Below are 27450 nucleotides of genomic sequence, written 5' to 3' on the forward strand. Positions count from 1 at the left end.
TGTGAACGAATTGTGGATTGTGGATCAAATGACTCTTGTTGAAAGTCAAGCAGACTGTATGATTTTAGTGTTTTCCAGTTATGTGTAAAATACATTAATAAATGTGTCAATATAATGTGTTCATGCTGTCTGTGGATTAGATAAGATATTGTATGAAGAGAGATTCAGTCCTTCATTTATTATATTTATTGTTTTATGAAAATAAATATATTTGTCCCACTTTTCCCCCACAGCTTTGACTGTTTTCTCATCAACTTCACTCTGCCAGAGTAATATATCATAAATGTTAAATAATTAATTTATAGTGTGTACAGTTTCAGATGCTGTAAGATGCCACATAATTAATCTGCTGTTTGAATATGTTTGAATATAAAAGTAAATGCCCAAAGAAAGGAATTTTAAAATTCCAATAAAAACAAAACAAAAACAAACATGGATTAAAAATCAGACTCGGATTTAATTCATGATAATGTAGATTACCACTTTTACAACACAAAAATGTAATTGTTAATATTTACTTATTTATGCTGGTATTTATGCTAACTGATATTTCAAGCGTTTTAAGAAGTATGCTACAAATACACAATATTAATTAGTTGAGATTGCAGGTTTGATGTAGAGATAAACAAAAGCTTCTACAGCGGATCTTCAATCAGATCCACACATTATGATGCACCTCAGATATGCATATTTTTAATAAAAGATGGGGAAAATAATTGATCTGAATTTGGTTATTTGGCCAAAACAGCCCTACCTGATAATAAATTAAGAGAGATCACACAGATAAAGCACACGTCTCTTCATTTAAAGGGACAGGTCACCCAAAAATGTTGTCATAATTTACTCGCTCTTAAGTTCCTAACCTGAATTAGTTTCTTTCTTCTGCTGAACACAAAAGAAGATATTTTGAAGAATGTTTGGAATCAAACAGGTGATGGACCCCATTTACTTCCATTGTAATTTTCCCTACTATGGAAGTCAATGGGTTTCCTCAACTGCCTTTTGTGTGTGTAATGTTATAATTGTCCATTGGTGGCGCTCTGGCATGGTTTATTAAGGGCACCTGGTTAATGAGACAACAGGGGTGTATTTGGGACGGGGGAAGCACACCGTTGTTGAGTAGCGCGCAAACTGGATTATATTGCTGTATCTACAAGGTATGGACTTGAGATTTGTATTTTGTGAACTTGAAAGACTGACACCACCGGAAGAAATGTTTATTCATTCAAGCACAGTTAAGAAAGACAGTGTTTGCATTTTACATCAGTTTGCTTGTTTAGCTATGCACGTTCTTCTAAAACTTGCTCACTCATATTACCAAAGCCAGCGGCTTAGTTGAAAGCTCCTACAATTAGTGATGTTAAATTAAATTTATTTTAATGGGCTTGAAAACAAATGCATTCAATATTTGGAAAATGTTTCAAGTAGCCTAATTAATTACAGGGGAGATCAGGGCACGACCTAACGTTTTTTTGGCGTTGTTTCATCTGGCTCCAGTTTGCTTGTTCTTCCTTCTCAGTTTCACATTCTGTATGAGGACAACAAAATATAATAGCCTAATGCTTTTATTAAACAGTCTTTCACAGAAACATATAGGGCCTAACTACTAACATAAGAATTTCAGCTTTGCGGTGCTGAGTGTAATTATGAAACTTTTCTCCCTTTGTTTGCAGACTTACAATGTTTCTTACGAAAAAGTTTTTCGGGATCCTTTTCAGTCTAATAATAACTTGTAAGTAAGAAGTCATTTTGATTGACATGAACTTATCTTAAAATGTTAAATCAATTTTTTTTATTACAATATATTCCACTAAATCTTTGTCTTACATTGCAGTGGATCAACAAGAAGCATCAGATCTTGAGAATGCACATGCCGCTCGAAGCTGCAAAGAACTTAAGACAAAGTATCATGTTTATGATGTACGCTCATTTTATATTAAAATTTGATCTTAAGCAACAACTGCAGTGAAGTGACTCATGATGCTTTTGTTTTGTTGTTAGATGGCCTGTACTATCTGAACTCCTCCAGAGGCGTCCTGTACCAGACCTTCTGTGATATGACCACTGCGGGCGGAGGCTGGACGCTGGTCGCCAGTGTTCATGAGAACAACATGTACGGAAAGTGCACTGTTGGTGATCGCTGGTCTAGTCAGCAGGGCAGTGAACCAAAACGGCCGGATGGTGAAGGGACATGGGCAAACACAGTCATATTTGGAACTGTAGATGCCTCTACAAGTGATGATTATAAGGTATTTTTATTACATTCATGGTTTTACAGCAATAGTTAAATAGAAGGAACAGAGTGACACGAGGATAATGATCAATGGATGTTTTTGTAGAATCTGAAACGATAGTATTTTTCCCTTCTGTGACAGAATCCTGGTTACTTTGACATCCCAGCACAAGATGTGTCCGTGTGGCACGTTCCTAATAATATGGAGGTGGAATCCTGGAACGCTTCCTCCATCCTGCGACATCACACCGATAATCACTTCTTATCTCTCTACGGGGGAAACCTTTATAATTTATTCAAGGTCATAAAACACAATTTTTGAGTTTGAAACATTCACAGAAATGCAACAATTGTGAAATTACAATTAGTGTTTTTTTTCCTCCCAGAAATTCCCGGTGAAGTTTGGAATAGGGGCATGCATCACTGATAATGGACCTGTTATTCCAATAGTGTATGATAAAGGAAATGCGGATTACAACAAAAATCTCTATGGTCCCAATGCAAGAAGTATGGCTTTTTTTAAAATCTTTTTTTTATCCTTTAAGCAGGCAAGTCCATTAAAAACAAATTCTTATTTACAACAACATCCTGGTAATATCCCTTGAGTCAATATTTTTAATGAAAGTGGCTTCATCGGTTGACAGTGTCTGGAAATCTGTGTATTAAGTGATGGTGTACAAGGCATCTTCATTGTTGAGATCCAATCACTTTAATGAATGAAAGCCATGTCTCGTGTTAATGGACATATGACAGATTATCATCAGTGATACTGTATATTCTGTGCATTTTCCCAGCAAACTTTCTGCCTGGATTCATCTCATTCAGAGTCTTTAATCATGAAAAGGCCGCCATGGCTCTTTGTTCAGGTGTCAAACCAACCGGCTGCAACACTGAACATGTGAGTAAACTTCATATTCTGGATTATTTATATATCACTATGGACAGCATTTGTAAAATTAATACATTTACAATGAAAATAAATCAACAATGTAATTTTAAGAAGTGCATAGGCATGTCTTGTTAGTAATGTCCTCATATTGTTGCAGTTCTGTATTGGTGGAGGTGGACACTTTCCTGAGGCGGCCCCGAGGCAGTGCGGGGACTTTCCGGGATTCGACTGGGACGGCTATGGCACTAATGCGGGATGGAGCGCTTCTAAAGAGATCACCGAAGCAGCCGTGCTTCTCTTTTATCGCTGAAGCTAAAATCGCCAGCAACCTTTCCTTCTTTCTAAGATATAATAGCCCTATATCTGCACTGGTCTGACGAAATAAAGGCCACGCTTCATACAGATGTCTTTTGTTTATTTTTGTATCTCTCTCTCTTCAGTAGACACTGTGAAAACAAGAAATAAAAACATATATTCAAAATATGCATTTCAGTCCTTTACAAGTCTGTCGTGCCAATGTCCGATGAAATGCAAGTGAATGACAACAGAAATACGACAAATCAATGAACATCATAAATAGCACGTAAAGTAATATAAAACATGAATGAAATATATATAAAGGTAAATTACCGTGTGCGCCTCTCAAACCATACAGATTAGGCAATTCTTTTTCAAACTAGCCATGTCGTTTCTCTGCATCCATGTTCATTCTGAGTCAAATTAACGGAATGCATAGCTGATATAAACAAATTGGATGACTAGTAATTATTCTGAAAAAAAACATTCTAATTATTAGACAAAAAACGTGCGCACTTCATAACCTAGAATACTGTCTAACACTTGATGGCTGCTCTGTTAAGTCTTCGTCGTCGGTTAGGAACCTGGGTGTGCTCTTTGATACCAATCTTTAATTTGAAAGTCACGTGTCTATTATCTGTAAAACAACATTTTTCCATCTTAAACATATATCTAAATTACATCTGCTCTCATTGACAAATGCAGAACAATTAGTTAATGCGTTCATGACCTCAAGGCTAGATTATTGTAATGCTCTACTGGGTGGTTGCCCTGCACACTTAATAAACAAACTACAGCTGGTCCAAAGCACAGCTGCTAGAGTTCTTACCAGAACCAGGAAGTATGACCATATTAGCCCGGTTCTGTCAACACTGCATTGGCTGCCTATTAAACATCGTATTAATTTTAAAATATTGTTGATTACTTACAAAGCACTAAATGGTTTAGCTCCGCAGTACTTGAGCGAGCTCTTAACGCATTATAGTCCTTCACGTTTATTGCGATCTCAAAATTCCGGCCAGTTGATAATACCTAGAATATCAAAATCGACTGCTGGCGGTAGATCCTTTTCATATTTAGCACCAAAACTTTGGAACAGTAGCAGAGATGAACACAAGCTTCTACAGTGGATCTTCAATCAGATCCACACATTATGATGTACCTCAGATATGCATAGCTATACTTGCAGTCTTAATAAAAGACGGGGAAATAATTGATCTGAATTTGGTTATTTGGCGAAAACAGCCCTACCTGATAATAAATTAAGAGAGATCACACAGATAAAGCACACGTCTCTTCATTTAAAGGGACAGTTCACCCAAAAATGTTGTCATAATTTACTTGCTCTTAAGTTCCTAACCTGAATTAGTTTCTTTCTTCTGCTGAACACAAAATAAGATATTTTGAAGAATGTTTGGAATCAAACAGGTGATGGACCCCATTGACTTCCATTGTATTTTTCCCCTACTATGGAAGTCAATGGGTTTCCTCAACTGCCTTTTGTGTGTGTAATGATATAATTGTCCATTGGTGGCGCTCTGGCATGGTTTATTAAGGCCACCTGGTTAATGAGACAACAGGGGTGTATTTGGGACGGGGGAAGCACACTGTTGTTGAGTAGCGCGCAAACTGGATTATATTGCTGTATCTACAAGGTATGGACTTGAGATTTGTATTTTGTGAACTTGAAAGATTGACACCACCGGAAGAAATGTTTATTCATTCAAGCACAGTTAAGAAAGACAGTGTTTGCATTTTACATCAGTTTGCTTGTTTGTACTCTTCTAAACCTTGCTCACTCCTATTACCAATACAGCGGCTTAGTGGAAAGCTCCTACAATTATTGATGTTAAATTTAACTTATTTCAATGGCCTTAAAAACAAATACTTTTTCAACATTGGGAAAATGTCTCAAGTAATGCTGTTCAGGTAATTTTATTACAATTATGACTTGTCAGTATTAAGTGCTCTTGTCCACATAACATCATTGTACCACAACATTAGAACTCAATCTGATTAACATTTAGTTATGGAGGGGGTGCACAAGAGTCATCATCGTATCTGTATTCATTTTATTATATAATTAAACGAGATTTGGTTTTCTCTGAGACACTTTTGTCCTACGTTGTAAACAGTAAATATTAAAATAACATAGTTGAGACAAATGTAGCATGTGGCTTTCTGGAAAGGAAAGCAGGATCACTACAGGCGGATGGCAGGTGGACACCGCGTAAAACAGTAGCGAGAGCGAGCGGGTCACTGGTGTGGGAGAGCACATGGCGGAAGCGCGGGACGAAAAAAGTAGTCCCTTGCAGACTTCTACACCGAACTAACTAAGCATTAGCTGCCAAAATGCTGAAATTTCATGCATATACAGAAATTATGAGTTCTTAATCTTACTTTATCTTAATCTTTCTTTGTTGTTCTCTTGCTTCGGTAATTGAACTACCACAGAATGTTCATGTCGCAGAGTTTTTCCTTTTTAAAGTCTTGCTGCATATGGATTCTTTGTGGCTCTTATATGCAAACTGAATAATGGATGATTTAGCAGACATTTTCAATTAATAGTTGAGCTAGAGGCTCATGACATCCTGTCCTGACCTGAGTCCTGCTGCCTTTGAGCTAACGTTATAGTCTCAAGTCATGCGCAGTTTCGCACAAGACAATCACCAATCATTGGACATGTCAATCAAACATCAATTTGAAGAAATATTAACATACAGTAATAATCATGAAAAATATGTTGAATTGGACTCTAGTGGACGCGGGAATAATACAGAGTCCTAATATGTTTGAGTACGAGTCAATACCGAGTTAAAATGTACACGAGTCCATGACAAGACCATTAAAATATGGTCTCGAGTAGCCTACTACAACACTGAGCGCACGTGTGTGAAACATGCTAAAAGTTGCTTAAACTGTTTTAGGAACATCACACATCAGTTACTTGTCACATTTAGACCACCTTCTGTGACCAACCAACCTAAAATCCAATCTGTTGTTCTATTCCGATATTAGGTTGTTCATCAGATCACTGATTGGTTAAATGTTCATTCAGGAAAGTAACAAGTCCTACCCAAGGGGGTAATCCATCGACCGGAAGTTGAAGCCGGCCGGGTGCCGCCATCTTGTAGCAGAACTTCACTTGCGTTAGCATTTCCATTGACTCCCATTCATTTTGGCGTCACTTTGACAGCGAATAACTTTACATCTGAGGCGTTTAAAGACTCCATTTGTCCATTATTTATTTCTAAAGAAACACGACAATGTATAAAAGGCTCCATTACTTCGTATCTTACGTTATGGCCCCGTAGAAGCCGTTTTTGTAAAAATAGGCTAACGATTGCGTCATAACGCGCGACTCTCTGGCGCACACTAGGGAAAATTACCGTATAGACAGAAGTAGAAACTCGCGCGCAATCGGGGGGACGTGGAGGCATAAAGTCAAGAGAGAAGCCCATAGAGAGTTGTAAAGTTGCTCCTGCTGCGAGCTCATGGACAGCTAATACTCACGATCTCCGGCTCTGCAAGTTTCGGAAGGGAATGATTCAGATTCCTCTTGGCACAGCTACTAGAAGATCTACGTCTGTCAGACAGGTTGCTCACGTCATCAAGCTTAGTTTGAGTTGGTTTGAGTCTGCGCGTCAGGAACGGAAGTGCTCAAAAATCGCTAAAAATGGGCTTCAACTGTCTCAACTGAGTTCCAATGAGATGGCTCTGTCCATTTCTTATACTGTCTATGGTCCTACCAATGCTATCTCACGACAAATTCGTACGAGTGATTAAAAGGTGGCTAAAAAAGTGTCCACGTGATGGGTGGGTTTAGGGGCGGGGTCAGGGGTAGGTCATACGAATTTGGCAAAGTAAAATATATACGATTTAGCAAACAATTTATGAATTTGTACAAGTGTGGTTGTATGAATTCGTACGAATTAGCCACCTCGTAAAATTTGTACGAATTGCCGTGAGGTATGCACCATCTTAAAGGGTTCGCCTAAAAGATCAAATATAAAATGACTGATGTCATTCTAAACCTCTACGTTCTGCACAAAATTAAGAGAAATTTTAAAATGGTGACCATTGACTTCCAAAAAGCAAACAAAAAATGTTATATTTATGCATTTGGCAGACACTTTTATCTAAAGTGAAGAGGTACACATTTGATCAGTTTTTGCTTTCCCTTGGGATTGCACCCATGACCTTCATTGATAGAATTTCTCAAAATATGTTCTTCCGCGTTTCATTTTTGGGGCTATTCAGAACTCATTGTCTCATTATAAAACTCCAGTTTGTATGTTTCAGCCAATGAAAGCCATGGCATCTCCATTCAGATCCCTTGTGGAAGATTATCCAAGATACCTCAAATCATTCGAGCTCTATCGCGAGCGCTCATCTGAGCACCAGTGCATGCAGGACTTCATTCATAATACACAACCACACATACTAGCAAGGTGTTTTATCCTTCTTGATGATAAATGTCATATTTTATTAATCTGGCAGATTAACCAAAGACAAGATATAATAATGTTACCTTATCATATTCTCTCTCGCTCTCTGCAGCATTGGAGGGGGAAGACCCATTCTCAATGTTTTAGGAGTTGGGAGTGGAGCAGGTACACTGTTTATAATAACTGAAATGTTAACACTTTACAATAAGGTTCATTACATATTAACTAACCATGAGCAATATATTTGTTATAGTATTTTTTAATCTTTGTTAATGTTACTTAATAAAAATACAGCTGTTCTTGTTAGTTCACAGTGCATATTAAAATGTTGTTAACATTAGTAAAATGTATTAGTAAATGTTGAAATTAACAATGAGTAATAAATGCTGTATAAGTGCAGTTCATTATAGTCCACGCTACTATAACTAATGTAGTTAACTAATTTTAACTGAACTTTATTGTTAAGTGTTACAACTGAAATATTACATTTCTGTTTATATCATTTCATATATCAGATTTGAATAACAGTGTGAATTCTCATCTCATTTCCAGGTGAGATTGATCTAGAGTTGCTCGCTCAGCTACACCTGAAACATCCACATGTTAAAGTCGACAATGAAGTGGTGGAACCAAACAATGACATGCTGCACAAATATAAAGGTACCAATAATTTTATTGATGCTCATGTAAGCTTTTCACGTTTATAGCACAATAAATGGCTATTTGTGCTGTTTTTCTATATTTTATTCTTTATTTTAGTTCGGGTATCAACCACTCCAGATCTTGATCACATTAACTTTACATGGAACGAGATGACAGCATCTGAGTTTGAAAAACACTGGCAAGAGAAAACCCCTGGGAAAAAGATGGATTTCATTCACATTATACAGGTTTTGACTTTTTCATTCATTTTTATCAACTTTGATTAAAGTTATATTATTGAGGTCTGTGTATCAAACATGTTTTGTTATGTTTGTAAAATATTAATATCAGTCTGTTTAACAGATGCTGTACTATGTCAAAGATCCAGCGGCCACTGTCTCATTTTTTCGGAGTCTGCTAAACAAAGATGGGAAACTCATGATCATTCTGGCGTCAGGTACAGTTAGGGTTGGGAATCGAAAATTAATTCAAAATCTAGAATAGGATACTTAAAGCGGAACTGAAGCAGTCAAGTTTACATTATTTAGTAATACACTGAACACTGAAACTCTCGTCGTATAACCCTGGCCCAGCACAAAGGTATAGAAAAACCAGATGAAGCAGAGACTGTTGCCAAGCATTTGAGTAGATTTGCATCCTCATAGCCCCGTAACACAGCTCACAGTGAAAATGCAAAAAGACAGCTATGTTAAAGTGACAACTGATGACATCATACAAGATTTCTATACAGTTACAAAAATAAAACTTTTTTTTATACCGTTTTTTTTATACATAACAATTTTGAGTTCTCTGGATTTCCATTACATTCTTTTTGTTTAAGTAAATTTTACGTTTTGTTTTGAGATCCACTCACCATCCTCTATTTATTGTTCAATTCATCCATGAATGTATGTTTTTTATATATATATGGTATATATATAAAAAACATATATATATATATATATATATATATATATATATATATATATATATTTTAGGGAGCAGCGGCGGCCTTAAGCATCTGGGGGCCCGTTTCAATAACTAATATGGGGCCCTACATAAAACATAAACATAATAGAGCAGAAAAAGCAAGGATTCCTGTTGTTTTGCATCAATGGTATATTATTTTACATGCACTTTCAGCTTCATGAACAGGCAGCTCAACATAGAAATAATCCTAATAATAAATTTATTTGATTAAAACTATATACAATTATATCATGGAATAAGCCTCGCCCTTTCACACAGGGTAACTTCACTTTTGGTAGACTGAATAAAGCTTTTCTTTTGTTGTCCGATATCTTTCGTTTTTCAGTTTCATTTCCTCTTAATTTTTTTTTGTTGCTCAAAATAACATTTTAACCTAACGGCAAAAAAGGCAAAGGTATAAATACATAAACTACCAATATTATTCAGATCGCTTAAGCCGTTCGCGGGAGTGGTAAACGTCGCCATGGTAACCGCGATTTCTACCAATCAGACGTCAGGGTTTTGCAAATAACAAGGTTGATTTCGTAGCTTGTGGCTTTTAAAGGAGCAGAAACTTTCATTTCACAACCTCGTAGCTCGTGGTCAATCTACCTTGAATGGTTTAGACATTATGGCTGAAAATCAATATCCTACGGAGAAAATGAAAGGGATTTTGCTGGTCTGTTGGGGCCCCCTTGGAGGGCGGGACCCGTTTCAATTGAAACGGGTGAAACATAGGTAAGGCCGCCCCTGTTAGGGAGTTTAGTCTCTGTTTGCCACCAGGAATTGCTTTATGAACTACAACACAAGTACACCAATACACTGTCCTTAACCCACGCAATGGCCTATGCCATAACCAAGACAGTCTCTATCAGTCTCTGTGGTGGTTTATGTACGCATGTTGGATAGGGTTTTTCCTCACATGGCATCTCCTCACTGTCTGCTGAAACAGTGCTGGTTTCTGTAAGGGTTGCAGATGGAGATGATACTGGGAGGTGAGGACAATGACTCTGAACATTTATTCTTGGAGATGATAGTAGGTCTATCGGAGTGACAGAAGAATCAGCAGACTGTTGGGAGCTTTTCTGCCCTGTTCAGTCCACTTTTCCTTGGCTGATCAGCATGGCGCCACCATAATGTGCCACCCGGAAGCTCAACCCTGTATGTCAATGGTCCAGTTTGCTCCTTAACTACAGCCATGACCCACCTGCGAATACAATTAGCTTACCTGCTGTTAACAGGACGCTCCAGTGTCTCCACACGTCCACCTCCCGACATAGTATGCTAAATGTACACCATAGGGATGCAGGAGTGACTACTTAATACATTGTCCAGCAGCGGGTTTGAGCAGAGACGCATGGAAAGGTGGAGCAATACGATAGTGATTAGGTAGGGCAAGACTGAAAGAAACAGGTGTGATTTGTTGGATTATTTGAAATGGGCCCACGTACCTGGACTGAGTTTCTTGCAGGGAAGTCGAAGATGTAAGTCTCTTGTGGATAACCACACCCAGGGGCGGATCTAGAAAAATATTTATGGGGTGGCAAGAGGGGGGCAGGAATTTTTGAGGAGTGGCAACATGGCAGACGTACCGAATTTAATCACAGTTAACACAGTTTGATGAGAAATCGTATGTATACACACTACAAAAGGGCATTATTTGCTGTGAGTACAGGGCTGGACTGGGACAAAAAATCGGCCCAGGCATTTTGGCCCAGACTGGCCCACTACATATAATTATAAACACAACCGAACTTTGCACTCCCTTGAATATGTATACCAACTCCTATAAAAACCACTGAGTAAGAGTTAACAGATGAAATAACTACTAAGTTGAACTATACTCCACAGTGATGAATCCTAAAACAAGCTAAGCTGCATTGGGATAGCAATACCGTTTTTTCCCATCGGATTTTGGGAAATCTGTGGTGAGTGCAGAGTGCACCTCTGTCCCTCTAGGGGGGTTCGGGGGCATGCTCCCCCGTAAGAAAATTTTGTGCTTTTTAATGTTAAATTCATCAATCTGGTGCACTTTGAGAGTTCAAAATAAAGAGCTCCAACCCATATTCAGTGTGCAAATTGAACAAAGAAAAACTCAAAACTCTTTTTAGTTGTGATATAGTGTCTGTCTACATTACACTACTATATAATAATAGTTATAATATTATGGCCAGTCCAGCTCTGTGAGTATAAAGGCAGGGGTGCGTTTAACTTTTGGAGCCAAGGTGTGCCGACCTTTTTTCCCTTTTTTATATATATTATTTTGTTGAGCACCCAACAAGAATCAATTTATAGAATCAATTATATCATTTAAATACTACTAAGATCCATATTACCATCACACGAGCCAATGGCAATTAAATGCACGGATGCATAACGTTAGTCAGATTAATGAATGAAATACAACTGTTCACGAACAGAATATTGTATTGGACTCATGCTGCATACATACGCAATGACAATTATGCCTACTGTAAATATAGAGTTACAACTACGATTAGAGTTGTTAAATAAAATACCCTGTGAACATTCACACGTTTGCTTTATGATAGGCTAAAATTTATCTCCATAAATATTAAATAATATTTTCTTAATTCTGCGCATGTATTTTTACTTACATCAATTGCTCGATCAATATTATTATCACATATTTTACATTTATATTTTTAACTGTACACAAACAACTTAATATAGCTAAGTTTGTGTATATTTTACACGTAGTAAAATACTGTAGGCTACTGCTTATAAACACCAGACAGATAATGATATATGAAACAGATGTTCTTTACTCATCTCACTTGCACAAAATAAATGCAGTAATATAAAGCATAGAAACGCACAGGTGAAATACACTGAAAATGATATGCATTTAAAAATTTGGTCGGGTTGAAAACTTATCTCTCTGGTAATGGAACTCGGTCGCTGTTGTCTCTTGCTCTCGCTGTCTCCCGCTCTCGCGGTCAGATCACCGGAAGTTTTCGCCGGAAATATTTGCCCACACAATAAAGTACGAACGTCAACGGTCGTCATATTATGCACGGAGCGAATTCACTGCAGTCGGACATTGGAGATTCGCGTTCGTAAATTGTCAAATTGGCCATAACTTTCAATTCGTTGCTGCCAACTGGGGTGGCAGCAGGGGTGGCAAGGCTTTCTTTTAGGGTGGCATTTGCCACCCTATGCCACCCCGGTAGATCCGCCCCTGACCACACCCACTGGCCAGGACTCAACTCAGGACCTGGACACGATGTCGATCAGCCTGTTCTCTTTATCGATGAATGGCATGTTGGAGGTGAATATGAGCTTGATTCCAGGTTTCCTCACTCTGGAGTAACCAGTCATTAGCTGCAGGAACATTCGTGGGTTCTCCAGACCAAGGGAATGGGGTAGTTGAAATGCATTGAAAAGGGGTCAAACCAGTAGAGAGTTTTTGAATGGAATTAAGGGGTTACTCAGCTCATGTCAGGTAGCGACTCCAATCATTCTGATGGTGATTACAATGGGGCCGAAGGAAACGGATGAGTTTTTGGTTTAATCTTTCAGCTTGGCCATTGGATTGAGGGCGATACCCAGACGTTAGGCTAACATTGACATCAAGTGATTTGAAGAATGCGGACCCAATCTCGTGATGTAAACTGGGAGCCACTTTCGGAAACTATGTCCTCTGGTAATCCGTAGAATCGGAAAACCATGTTGCATTAGTGTTCTGCTGTCTGCAGAGCGGTGGGAAGTGTGGATATTTTGGATGGCTTTCACTAATGGCGCTTTTCCTCTGCTGGTACGGCTCGGTACGGCTCAGTACGGTTCGGCGCGGCGCAGCACGGTTCGGCTCGCTTCGCTTTTCCACTGCTTGGTACGACTCGGCTCGGCACGGCACGGCTCGGCTCGCTTTAGCTCGGTTTGCTTTTCCACTGCAGTTAGTACCGCTTCAAAGTGGGTGGGATTATAGTCGGACCGTTATAGTTTATCCGCTCCTCGGCAACCAACGAGACGAACGTCTGCACTTCGTCCACTGACCACGATTCAGCCATTTCTTTTTTATGGATGTTTTCTTTCTTTCTTTTTTCTTCAAGCAAGTCAAGCAAGTAGTTTTAAAACAGTTGCTACAGCGGTGGCTGTTGTCTACTGGCTATTTAAATCTAGTGGGTTTAGGGTCTCGTGTCGCAAATACAATGACGCTGATAGTGACGATTCTGTCTGTCTGACCAATCAGTGATCTGTAGTGTTTTCACGTCACATTTTAGTATTGGTACGGTACGCTAGGAACCTCAACAGACCTGGTACCATTTAAAGCGAGCCGTACCGTACCGTACCATGCAGTGGAAATGCGCCATAAGTGAGCCGTACCGAACCGAGCCGTACTGTACCATGCTGCAGTCAAATGGGACACAGCCGCTGGATCATGGGAAGGCGAGGTCTTCTGTAACGAGGCGTCACTCGAAGTGGGATCCATAAGCAGGCTTTTATTAAGATCATGATCAAACAGGCAAAGGTCAAGCACCAGTAAACACAGTAACTTAGAGGATACAATCAAGGTCGATAAGGAGGCAGTAAGTCAGAGCACCCGGGGGAACAGTCAAGAATGAGAGACAATGCAGATAATCCAAAAGGAAGGGAGCAGTGATTCATAAACGATAACAGGCAGGCAAAAACAGGAATGAGCGCTCAGAAATGTCAACCGTAGTAAAACAAGACCTCGCAAAGAGGGATGGGGAAGAGACAGTTTAAATAGACCAGCAGACAGGCTACAGCTGAGCAATGTGATAAGTGCATAGACAGTATAAGAAGCCATCTCATTGGAACTCAGTTGAGACAGTTGAAGCCCATTTTTAGCGATTTTTGAGCACTTCCGTTCCTGACGCGCAGACTAAAAACCGACTCAAACTAAGCTTGATGATGTGAGCAACCTGTCTGACAGACGTTAATCTTCTAGTAGCTGTGCGTGAAATTGCCAACGTTAATCTTGCAGAGACGGGGAACTTGAGCAAAGAGTTCTTTGGCGTGAGTGAGCAGGAGTAAGTATTCCGTTGCTTTTATGGACTCATTATCTATGGGCTTCTCCCTTGACGGGACGTCCCCCCGATTGCCTGCGAGCTTCTCCTCCTGTCTGTACGGTAATTTCTGTACAACTCAAATGAAATGCGTTCGGTCTCATCGGATTTTATCTTGATCGATATACGGCTTATGCAATAAACGCTGATGGAAACGTTATGGCGCGATCCATTTTGCCAACAAAACTTTGTTAGCAAATGTTTGCTTTAATGTTTTGCAATTCAGTGAGAAAATGAATGGAAACACCTTAAAATGTCTCAAATCAATTCGATATACCAATTTTATCGCAAAACAGCATGTGACGTCATTATGCACAGGTTTTTATTCGCTTTAAAGCCGTTGGATGGAAACACACTTTCACCAGCTTTATTCGCATGAGTTTTTTTTTACCGAACTTCAGATAATTCGATTGACAAGTGGATGGAAACTTGGCTTGTGACAATTAGAAAAGTTGTTCTTTAAGCTGCAGATGTTTGTTAATGGTATTCAGCTGCAACAGAATGTTTTGCAAAAAGACACAGAATAAATAAATTTGATATCTAAATAGACTTCTTTATTTTTACCATATTGGAATCGAAACTGGAAATTGGAGTTGGAATTGCTTAAATTCAAATGATACCCAACCCTATACAGTAGATGCTCTTAGATTAAAACTTGGCTTTGGCTCAAAGGTTTAACTCAACTATGCTCAGATTTAGAGAAAATGGAGTATAAAAACTGAAATCATATCAATCAAAAACCATTGTTTGTTTATGTACTGGGTTTCACATTTGTTGGGCAGTACAGTGGGGTCCAAAAGTCTGAAACCACAAGTGAAAATGTTTCTGGATTTCCTTTTTTTTTTTTCTGTTCTAAGGGAAAATGACCTTAGTTTTGCTTCTGCTCTTCATAGGTGAGAGTGGATGGAGCAAATTATGGACGACCTATAAAAAACAGTTCTGTAACACTGAGAACAACCAGTGTGTCACTACAGGAGATATGAAGACCTTCTTCGATTCTGAGGGCATCCCCTACCGTAACTATGAGCTTCTGTCCCAGATGGACATCACCGAGAGCTTCACTGAAGGAGATCCGGTGGGAGAACTGATGCTGGATTTCCTCACCGAGGTGAGAGAGTTCAGTAAAAATGCTCCGAAAGAGCTGAAGAAAGAAGTGCTGGACTTACTGAGACATCCCGACTGCAGTAAAGAGGTGGACGGCAGGATCCTTTTCAACAACAACACGGGAGTATTAGTGGTTGAGCCGTAAATGTAAAGCATTAGCTTTATATCTCACCTCCACAAGATCTTTGCAGTTAATATTCAGTCTTCTGAACCGTTTTGAGTTCCCTGATTGTCCTCAACAATATTGAAAGATGACTTTTCAAGTAAGTCATGTTTTGTTGCTGAGGTGGTGAATAAAGTAAGAAATATCTTGATTTTTCAGTTGTTGTGAATTATTTTAAATAATTTTAAGTAATTTTGTGGCCCCCTTTGGGTTTGCTGAGGAGATTAGTGGTTGAGAACACTGGTCTATTGGAAGTATATGCATTTTCACACTTTTAGAAATGATCTGTTTCTGTACTGATTTCAGCAGAGATGATTTGAAAAGTAACATTAGCATTAGCTTGATGTTCATGCACCATTTGTCGTCGGTTTACAAGGGTAAACATGGGAATGAGGCTCATTCTGATCTCTTGCCTTCACCCAAAATCACAGATGCATTAGTAGAGATTATGTGAAGAATGAACAATCATCAAACAACACCTGCCACTAGTTTAGAGACGAGATTCCCCAGTGATGCATAATTGAATGAGTATAATGAACACATCCTAAAAGAAAACAACAGTAGACTGTATTAAGAAGTTTGAATCGTGACACATGATTATGTGCATGTGCTCAGTGGTTGACCAAGTAATCAAGCAGAAAGAATTTTAACAATTAGATTGCACATATTATTTTATAACATTGTAATACACGCCTGTCCCCAGAAAGATAGTCACCCTAATTTGTCATAATTTGACATAAAATGTTGATAAAACGGCGCTGGGAAATCTTTTCAATTATCTCAGTGGCTGATATACGTGGTCACCAATAATTTTGTCTGTAAAAAGTTGGACTTAAAGGGATCATATAATGCCATGTTCATACAAGTTAATTTGATTCTTTAGGGTCTAAATGAAAAGTTTGTAATATACCTTAATTAAAAATTCTCATTAGTATTGTAAGAAAACACTTATTTTACCTGGTCAAAAACAGCTCTGTTTAATATGCCTTTTAAATGATAATGAGCTTCACTCACTCCGCCTCTCTGTTCTGCAGGCGTTTAGACACAACGTTGACTTGACAACAGTTAAGGGTATATTTTGGAGAAAGAATGGCAGTGGGATTCTCTCTGAGGACACATCTGTGCAACCGTATCAGTTTTACTACGCAATCACACTACGTTAACTGACTAGAGGCCAACAGAGAAGGAAATGAATAGTTGAAATAATTTTTATTTTTTTTGCGCACAAAAAGTTTTCTCGTCGCTTGATAAACTTAAGGTTGAGCCGCTGTAGTCACTCAGACTATTTTAACGATGTCTTTAATAACTTTTCGGGGCTGGCAAGTTTCAATCCCTTAAGAAGCCTATGGAGGAGTGATCCAGCTCTCAGATTTCATCAAAAATATCTTAATTCGTGTTCCGAAGATGAACGAAGGTCTTACGGGGTTGAACAACATGAGGGAGAGTGATTACTGACAGAATTTTCATTTTTGGGTGAACTAACCCTTTAAAGAATGTGGTTTAAATGTATAAGCTTTTAATATGAATTAAGCTTTGACTTTGGCAACATTTTATTTGATTTTTGGTTTACATGTCGTCTTGTAATTGTGTTTTTCTCTAAGCTCAGTTTTCTGTTGTTTTCTTTACAGATCCTGTGTTTTAAAAGAGAGAATTGGGATCCAGTTGGAGTGATTGCATGTCCATAGCCATGAAACGTTGTGGAGAAAATACTGAATCTCTTCTCACGGAAACCGGAGTGCGTTAAATAACGTTACAAGCACTTTAGCCAAGTCGGTCCAAATCCGATTTTGTGCATATCTGATCATATTTGGTAAACATACTGCACTTTTTAACATAAGCCCCCGGTTTCACAGACCAGGCTTAAGATAGTCACAGACTAAAATACATGTTTGAGCTGTTTTAACTGAAAGCAACTCGCTGACATTTCTACAAACATGTCAGTGTCATTGTTTTGTCTCAAGATGCACACCAGTAATGTTTAAATAAGCCACATTTATAAAAGCTACTAAAATCAGTCTTTATTGAACTAAGGGCTAATCCTGGCTTAATCTAAGCCCTGTCTGTGAAACCGGGCCCAAATGTCTTTGTCCAGACCATGGCTAGATGTAAGACAACATCTGTGTTAAAAAAACCCTCAGGTATTCCAGAAAATTAAAAAGACAATAATTTAGATCAGTTTCTAATCACAGATAATCTGATTCGGATTGAGTGTATGTACACTGAAAAAAATGATACTTTGGACCAACCTAAAAAGTTAATGTAATTTGTTACAACTAAATTTATTAGTCTTTCTCAAGCTATATTTTTGATTTGGTTTAAACTTTAATTTTTAATTTAATAGCAATCAAAATAGTTATTCTGCTCAACAATATGTTAACCAGTTAAGCTGCAACCCCATTTTATGTCTTCAATAATGCTCAATCATCACTCAATTAATCACTTAATTATCTCATTAATGATCTCCTTACCTTTAACACCGCTTCAGTGTTACTTTAACTTTTTGTTGAGCAGAATAACTTGATTGATATTAAATTAAAATTTAAAGTTTAGACCAAATCAAAAATATAGCTTGAGAAAAACTAATAAATTTAGCAGTAACAAATTACAGTAATTTTTTTAAGTTGGTCCAAAGTATTATTTTTTTGTGTTTGTTATTTGCTTTAAGGAAAACTGAACAAAACAGGTTTAAATCAGAAACTGTGATTTTCACTTTAGGCCAATATAAAAATGCACTTTAAATGAACGACACAGTAGTTTCACTTTTTTCAGTGTAGTTTTAGATGCCAATGAACTGCCAAACTATATGCTGTTATTTTTTCAATGTGGAGCTCGTGCTAATAGTACACAGCTGAAGTATGCACAGATGTCTCTCTCACATTCATCCGATCGCAAATTCAGCTACACACAACTATGTCAAAATGCACATCGTGTGGACTGGAGCATTACATGTAAACAAATGGGAGAAAATCGGATGTATCCATAATCGTGGATTTATCCATAAAGTGAGCAGCCTCTTAAACGATTATTTCATTATGCATTAAGCTTTTCATTTAATCACTTTTATATTTTTAATATAATCAATTTATATTTAATTCATACAGTGAAGACGTGTATTTTTTTGGTTTTTTTTTTTTACGTTGTATTCAATTTCGGTAGGGCCTATTTCTTACTACATGGTAAATAATCCTATGCTATTGTACCTGAAAAACTGAAGTTTATTACACCAATAGAAATTTGTTCTACTAGAAAAAAAATAGAATTTTCTTTTATAATGGAAATTTTCACACAAAAAGTATATTGTATAATAAATACAACAGACATTTTTTTCTTCTGTGTTTGTCCTATTGTTTTGCAAATGTGCTTATTTGTTCCTATTTTAAATATCAAAAATAAAATACAATTGCTTTAATACAGAAGTCTGTGTGTAATGATTGTAGTCAGCTTTGATGGACTTCAAAACAATTCACTGCCATTATAAAGCTTGGAAGTCAGGACATTTTTAATATAACTCTTTGTATTCGTCTGAATGCAGAGCCGGACAGTAACGGAGTACATTTACTTGAGTACAGTACTTAAGTACAATTTTGAGGGATCTGTACTTTACTCGAGTATCATTTTTGGGGAGTACTCATGACTTTACTCAAGTACATTTGAGAGGCAAATATTGTACTCTTTACTCCAATACATTTCTATCCATAACCGTGAGTACCCGAGTAAAAAAAAAAAAAAGAAAAATCTCGGACACCCTCAATTTGTTGTTTCCCTCTCAAACGTGATTGGATTGTGCAGGCGCCACTGATTGGGACAGCCTATCAGCAATCACTTTCAGCTTTCCGCCAAAGTCAACTCCATGGTCAGATTTTATATTACACATTAATGTAAGCCAAGCATTTGGTTTGATGTTCTTGAGTATGTGGTGTGTTTAACACAGTCAGGTTCAAATGTGGCAGTGGCGTAGCCACGAGGGATTTCTGATTTCTTAAAAAAAAAACTTTAGGAGGCAAAATATATTTTTACTGATTATGTGAATTACACTGCGCAAACCAAAGTAGGCTACTACCCAGCGAATGAAGAAGGGTTGGCGCTCAGTCTACACAGTACATAAAATATTAATTTTGTTTTATTTTATTTTTCGGGTTTGCATTTATGAGGAAAAAACAATGTTATGGACGTGTTCTCCGTTACGGACGTGAGCGCTCTGAAAGCGGCATAAAAAAATGCTTTAAAACTTTCACAGAGACATCAAACAGAAAACACAAAACCTTTCTTTAACCTGAATTTCGTTTTGCATTAATTGTATCTTAATTTTAATCAATGTTTCATCAACCAATTGCCTGGGTTTAATAAATAAGAAGTAAATAGCAGACGATAGATAAGAAACGGAGGCGCCGGCACGTGAACTGGATCTCGTCTCATAAATGAACCGAAACTCAGTGTATAAGGTAGCCTACTTGCCTCTCACAGACATGTCTACTTTTAAACAGAAAAATTCAAAACGAAAGAAAACAGACTACAGACTGCTCTCTGCTTATGTAATCCGTATGAAATGTGCATTTCTCTCTGGCGCGTTCACTACTGAAGATCGCGAGTCAGCATCGTCAACTTCATCTTAGCCGACACTGACAAAGAAAACACTTGTTTATTAACAAGTGTTTATTAATAAACAATTAAAATATCTCCTTGCTATATTTTACATATTCATAATCATTCCTTTTGCCGGTTCTTTGTGACAGCTTTTAGGTGCTTTATTGGCAGCGCCACCCTTACATGTGGTGTGTGTGTGTGTGTGTGTGTGTGTGTTGTCCCCGCATTTAAGATGGGACCCCCCAAAAATTTAATTAAATTAAATAAAGCAACATGGTAAAAAGATGAAAATGACTTGATTTTACTTTCAATTCCTTTTACATTCTCCAAGGTATTAACATTAACATTTTTCATAACTCCATGTAGGACGTTTCTGTGCATAAATGTAAGCACTGTGGCAGTAGATTAGTAATGCAATATTTAGAAAATTTACTCTTGTACTCTTGATACTCAAGTACTTTTAAAAACAAGTACTTTAGTACTTTTACTTAAGTAGACATCTGAATGTAGTACTTTTACTTGTACTTGAGTAAAATTTAGCAAGGGGTATCTGTACTTTTACTCAAGTAACAAAGCTCTGTACTCTGTCCGCCTCTGAATGAAGAAAGTCTTATACACAGGAGGACTTGAGGGAGAGTAAATCATGGGCTAATTTTCATTTTTGGGTGAACTATCTCTTTAACTAATGTAATAATCAAAGCATTAGTCTCAGCTTTATGAAAGTTAGAGGAGTGCAGTTGATTTCTCTAATGATGGACAAGTTAGCTATTAGAAAGCTAATATTAGCCGTGTGTGTTAGCGAGCTGTAGCTTGGGCCGATTGCTATTCGTTCATATTTTACTACTTACTTAATATGAACTATTTGATAAAAACAAACTCATTCTTCCTGCTGATGCTTCACGTCTTATTGCCTGAATCTACTATTGTCTCCTCAAAGGCTGGACTTTACAGTTGAGTAGCTTATAAAAGTTTTATAAGTTTTAAAAACGTATTGCTGTACACCTTGTCACACAGTGTGTGTGTGTGTGTGTGTGTGTGTGAGAGAGAGAGAGAGAAAGATCATGTTTGAAAATTATGAACCCTTTTGTTTTTCACATTTTGACCTCTGTTGTTTTTGGCTTCACCCTATAATTGGTTCACATAATTCTGTACACTGTACACATAATTCAAGGATACTTCATGTAGGCCTATATACAAATAAATATAAGTAACTATTTATAGGCCTATTTATGTTGTATTAAAGGTGTAGTGTGTAACATTTTTGAGTATCTATTAACAGAAATGCAATATGACATCCATAACTATGTGTTGTTCAGTGGTGTATAAAGAACTTAGGCTACTTAATAAACCGTAATGTTTTTATTACCTTAGAATGAGGCATTTATATCTACATAGGTGCGGGAATCCCCCATAGACATCATATAGAGACTAGATGCCCTATTGGCCGCTGGGCACCGAGAAATACGGCCGCCATCTTGAACCGGTCGTACTCCTAGTTGCGTTGCATAGCAGCAGTTAAGATGCCGAGCACTGTGCAGCATATTCCTGCTCAAATCGGCGGACCATCGCAAATAGGGCTCGGGAGATTACTTTTCACAAGTAAAATTTAACATTACCGTACTATTGGTTGTATTTTGTGAATAGAATATTACCAGAGAGTTAAGAAGGAGCAAGGATCTTTGATATTACTGTACTGAAATCGTGGCCAGCTAGCTAGGCTATGTTTACTGCACCGGCCGGTGTTCACCCGGCTATGAACTGAGACTTAATAAGTCATTCCATAACACTTACAACTGACACAATAATGCTATTGTAGAAATAAAACAAATATTACTGAGAATTTTACACAAGTGGCACAGACTGTATTATCAGTGTTGGGCAGTCACTACTTGTAGCTTAACTAGTAACGTTCATTTAATATTTTGGTGGTAGCTTCACTATTTCGTGTGTGTGTGTTGGGACTCGGGAGGCGGGCTGCTAAATGTCAAGGGCTGGGAAGAGATGGATGTAAAAGAACGCGGTTGTGTGTGTGTGTGTGTGTGTTTGACTTAGGCCCCATCCACACTACTGCGTTTTAGTTTAGAAACGGATAATTAAAACGAATACGATCTCCGTCCACACCAGCGTTTTAGCTGCGTATTAGAATTGATCTCTGTCCACATTAAAACGACTGAAAACGCGGATCACGTGACCATTCACCAACACTGGGCATGCGCGTCCCGGTGTAAACACAACTTCATTGATAAAATTATCCCACCATGCTCTGGGTTAACCCCAAACCTACGCTCCATGTACGGTCAACGCCGTCGCTGCACACGGGAATTGTCACAGATCGCTCGAATAATAGCTTGACTCCGGCGCATGTAGGCAGTTATAGCGTTGTTAAATGCTAATTTTACTTGTACAACAGCTGCTAGCAAAGATATACGCCATGACTGATGACACCCAATCATAGAGCCGAGCGTGAGCCTCTACTACTTCATCGTTTCTAAAGTTCTCCGTTTTGACCCGTCTACACTAAAACGCCCTCGGAGATTCAGAACGAAAAACGGATTGGCAGCATTTCTAAACTTCTCCGTTTTGGGTCTCCGTTTTTGCCGTTCTAGTGTGGACGGGAGGTGCAAACGTAGCAAAAGATCTCCGTTTTTAAACAAAAACGCAGTAGTGTGGATGGGGCCAGAGAGAGACAAATATAAAAAGCTTCAAGTAGACTTTAATATAATCATATATTGTTTATTCAACTTATTAAAATATCTGACTTTACTGCCACTATCTCTTTCTGCTTCTCTATGATATTTATAGTGTGTGATTTGCTAAATACCTAATGTTATCATAGCCTACATCACATATCAGAATATTCTATTACTGTTAAGCCCACTATGAATATTAAAATACGCCGAACCATGTGTCCTGTATCATAGCTACCTGTATGACCGTTGCAGAAAAAAACCCCGTGTGAAAATCAGTTCGGTATTCAGTGAGATATGATTAATTAAATGCGCTGACAGCTCATTGCACCTGCTAAACAGATTACACTGAGTGGAGCGGGTGACCGGTACTAAGATGGCGGCCCCACAGCTCGTCCGCGCCAGTAGGCAGTAGCGGTCGATAGGGCGTCTATCTATATGATGTCTATGGGAATCCCCAAGGGGGTAATCCACCAGCCGGAAACTGAAGTCTCCCCGGGCGCCGCCATTGGCTAACAAGCCTTCACCTGCTGTTAGCATCCCATTGACTCCCATTCATTTTTGCGTCACTTTGACAGCGAATAACTTTACATCTGAGACGTTTAAAGACTCCATTTGTCCATTATTTATTTCTAAAGAAACACGACAATGTATAAAATGCTCCATTACCTTGTATCTTACGTTGTGGCCCTGTAGAAGCAGTTTTTGTAAAAATAGGCTAACGATTGCGTCATAACACGCGTCTCTCTTTCGCATAGAAGAGAAATGACCGTAAAGACAGAAGTAGAAGCTCACGAGCAATCGGGGGGACGTGGAGGCATAGTCAAGGGAGAAGCCCAGAGAGTCATAAAGTTGCTCCTGCTGCGAGCTCATGAACAGCTAATACTCACGATCTCCGGCTCTGCAAGATTCAGAAGGGAATGATTCAGATTCCTCTCAGCACAGCCACTAGAAGACGTACAACTGTCAGTCAGGTTGCTCACGTCACAACTACGTCGTCCAGCTCAGTTTGAGCATGCGCAGTGCGCTTGGCAATCAGGACGTGAGTGCTTCTATTTGACTTCACTTTTCTCCGTTGAAGTCTATGGGGTCGCTGTGTCCATTTCTTTTACTGTCTATGGGAATCCCCTTCTATGAAGGTCGCCATATTGTGACGTCATGTTTCTACAGTAGCCGAACGCGAACAAACAGCGTTACAGAGCGCGTTTCGTCACTACCTTGAAAGAGAAGCAGCAGGAAGCTAGAAGAAGCTAGCCATAAACACTGTGAGTAGTGACTTTTCCCTTGTCAGTGGTGTAAATATGTAGTTGGATTGTTTCATGTAACTTAGTTCTTCTCCCTCGCTGTGTTATGGCTTTGCTATATGGGGATAAATGTGCTGGTTAAGTTCGTGAGACAGCTGATTAGTAGGCTACTCTTGTCATTGACCGTAAAACAGTTATAGGAATCACCAACCCGTCGATCTTGGAAGCATTTTAAGTCGATCGAGTTTCCAAAATCAGAGAAAGAAAGCCTATTGTGTGTAGTAAGTGTGTCTAGGGGATGCGGAGGCGCGCGCGCTGTTACAATCACGTCATTTTTTCCGCACGCACCTTTGGGCTCATGCGGACGCGTCGAGTTTAAACAAGGCTTTACGCTTTAACCAGCTCAGCCACAGTAACAGCTCATATTAGCCAGCTAAACCTTTACTACCCTGTTAGAAAACATATATAGTTGCATAGTTTCATGTGGTTCTTCTCCCTCGCTGTATTATGGGTTTGCTATGTGGGGAGAATGTGCTGGTTACGTTTGTGAGACAATCAGCTGATTACTATTATTATATTATGTATTAAGACCCTTGATCCTCACCTGAAACTTTATCCATGATGTGGTTTATAATGGACTGTGGTACAGAAACTTGGTTTACGCTGGCTATTCTCTGCTGTCTCAGACGACGATGTTTGTCCCGTTTTAGCCACCGTAGCTTCTTCGAAAGGGAGGGGTGAGCGGTGGGCTGAGCCCTTAGTGTAAACTCGCAACCGAACCGCTAGATGTCGCTAAAAATCACACACTGGACCTTTTTTTTTTTACACATTTGAGCTTCCAAATGTGTAAATAGCCTATATGTAATTTGCCAATATTGTGCAACAAATGATTAATATTCCCTAGCTCCACAGTCATAGGTTGATAAATCTGATAAACACTTATTTTATTCTTGTGTATTGCTCTTATCCCCTTCTCTCTCTTATCCTATTGTATTAGAAATCGTATACATTTTAAAATATTGCTGATTACTTACAAAGCACTAAATGGTTTAGCTCCCCAGTACTTGAGCTCTTAACGCATTATAGTCCTTCACGTCTATTGCGATCTCAAAACTCCGGCCAGTTGATAATACCTAGAATATCAAAATCGACTGCAGGCGGTAGATCCTTTTCCTATTTAGCACCAAAACTTTGGAACAATCGTCCTAACATTGTCCGGGAAGCAGACACACTCTGTCAGTTCAAAGACTAAAAACACATCTCTTTGGCTTAGCATACACATAATACATTATAGATTAATTCAATGTTGGGCTGCATAGTTTAGATCAGCCGGAACCGGGAACACTTCCCATAAATCCTGATGTACTTTGTACATCATAAGAAGGATGGTGTCTACGCTAATATTAGTCTCTCTGTTTTTCCTGAGGCTTACCGCAAACCGCCGGATCCAGATCGCATGGACACGACGACAACGCATCCCTGAAGCGCCAGACTCATCAACACTGAAGGCCTCATGGACACCTCAACAAACTCATCTCCATACCGGCGTGATGACTCCGACCCCTAACCAGATGAGCTGGATAAATATTGTGAAAGTTCTGATCCCATCTGACTTCTGACCTATTATGCCGCATAAATCATAATCATACACTGTTTGTTCTGTCACTGATGGAGTTTTGGTTCCTCGCCACTGTCGCCTTTTTTGCCTTCATTCGCCATTGGCTTTTGGCTTGCTTAGTTGGGGAACATTTAATTTTGAATTTAACAATACTATTACAACTTTACTTTCCTGTTATCTCTGTAAAGCTGCTTTGAAACAATTTGTATTATTTGTAAAAATACAGGTGACTTGACTTGACTAGACCAGGGGTTCTCAAATTGGGTGAACATGAGCCTCCCCTTACAGTAGGTAAGGACAGCCGAGCCCCCCCTTCCCCAAAATCCCGACCGCCGGCCCTAACCCACACACGCCTCTGCAGTAAATGCCATATTTTGTGTGTTCCAGGCAATGATGAGTTTCAATAAAAACTGATAATTTTTTTTTTATTTTAAAATATTGTATTTGAAGACATTTTATTTCCACGACCTTTTTAAAAGTGCACTCATAAACGATTCTTTGCAACAGCAAATCATTTCCAACTTCATGCAGACCTAATTGAGGCTACTTTTAAAATTGAACATTGAACATCAGTAGTCCTAACCACAAGTTAACAAAACATGCTTAACATGTGTAATCGGCGCCAACGCTGACGACACCCGATGGCTGAAACTGCACAGACAGACTTATCTTCAGTGGAACCATTTATTTTCAAGTATTATGGCTATATGTTAATGCAATCTTTTTATGAATGAAGGCCAGTATCACTGATATTAATATAGCTACTGATGTCTCCATGAAAATGATTTTTCCCCAAATTTTAAACATTTATTAGGCTTCAAAAAATATAACAATTTTTTTATTTAAGTTAACTTAAAACAATCCTCACTTGAACCCATAATAAATGTCATATTTACCTGTGCCTTTCCTGTCTAACAGGTATGAAATATACAGAAATTGAATAAGGTTATAAAACAGTCCGCACTGCATAAATTATAAATGAAATATAGATTAATCCTTATTAAAGCTACAAGTGTTCTTTAGTCAAGAGCAGGGAGTAATTTTCTCTCTTCCCTTCTACTTTGCTCTTTGGTTAACTTTACTGACAGAGAATTGTGGCTCCTATCACTTTAAGATCTGCAGACAGGATCTCACGCATCTCATTCTCACTTTTACTTCCATTTAAGATTTTAATTAATTTAAGACTGGTATTGTGAGGATACTCGACAAAGAGAACATTTTGGCATAAATGTGTGTGTTATTGTTCGTTCAAGCGCGAAAGATAACTCGATACTGGCGCGCATCTTTCTGTGAGTCGTGTGTGTGTGTCAGGAGAACATTCACTGACAGCGCGTTCTCTTTTGTCTTGTCGCGCATGAATGGTTTAAGAGCATTTGCGTGAATAAGAGCGTGATCATATAACCCTAGCTAAATGATGACAGAAAGAACGAATGCTGCGTTAAATACTTTAACACGTTGAAGCTGGGCAAAAATTAATCGCATGCGTCAACGTTGACAGCAGTGCTTGTCATACATTACTGA

At 38.5% G+C, this 27450-nt stretch overlaps 2 protein-coding genes across 2 annotated transcripts in view; both read left to right on the plus strand.

Moving 5' to 3' along the window:
* The window catches only part of LOC130083762 (intelectin-like), a 247556-nt gene that overhangs the window by 186746 nt on the left and 33360 nt on the right, over positions 1 to 27450 (plus strand). Inside the window, exon 2 of the mRNA XM_056248772.1 lies at positions 2002 to 2249. Within this exon, the coding sequence (XP_056104747.1) occupies positions 2058 to 2249 (192 nt within the window). The 5' untranslated portion in view covers positions 2002 to 2057. The remainder of the gene's footprint in view (positions 1 to 2001; positions 2250 to 27450) is intronic.
* LOC130083761 (histamine N-methyltransferase-like) lies at positions 7734 to 15778 on the plus strand. Its single transcript, XM_056248771.1, has 6 exons — positions 7734 to 7870; positions 7980 to 8032; positions 8420 to 8527; positions 8627 to 8757; positions 8873 to 8966; positions 15423 to 15778. Exons 1-6 carry the CDS (start codon positions 7734 to 7736, stop codon positions 15776 to 15778), a joined length of 879 nt encoding a protein of 292 aa, XP_056104746.1.

The sequence above is a fragment of the Rhinichthys klamathensis genome, unplaced genomic scaffold (assembly GCF_029890125.1).
Source record: "Rhinichthys klamathensis goyatoka isolate OS25496 unplaced genomic scaffold, OSU_Roscu_1.1 h1tg000058l_1, whole genome shotgun sequence".
Classification (NCBI taxonomy): domain Eukaryota; kingdom Metazoa; phylum Chordata; class Actinopteri; order Cypriniformes; family Leuciscidae; genus Rhinichthys; species Rhinichthys klamathensis.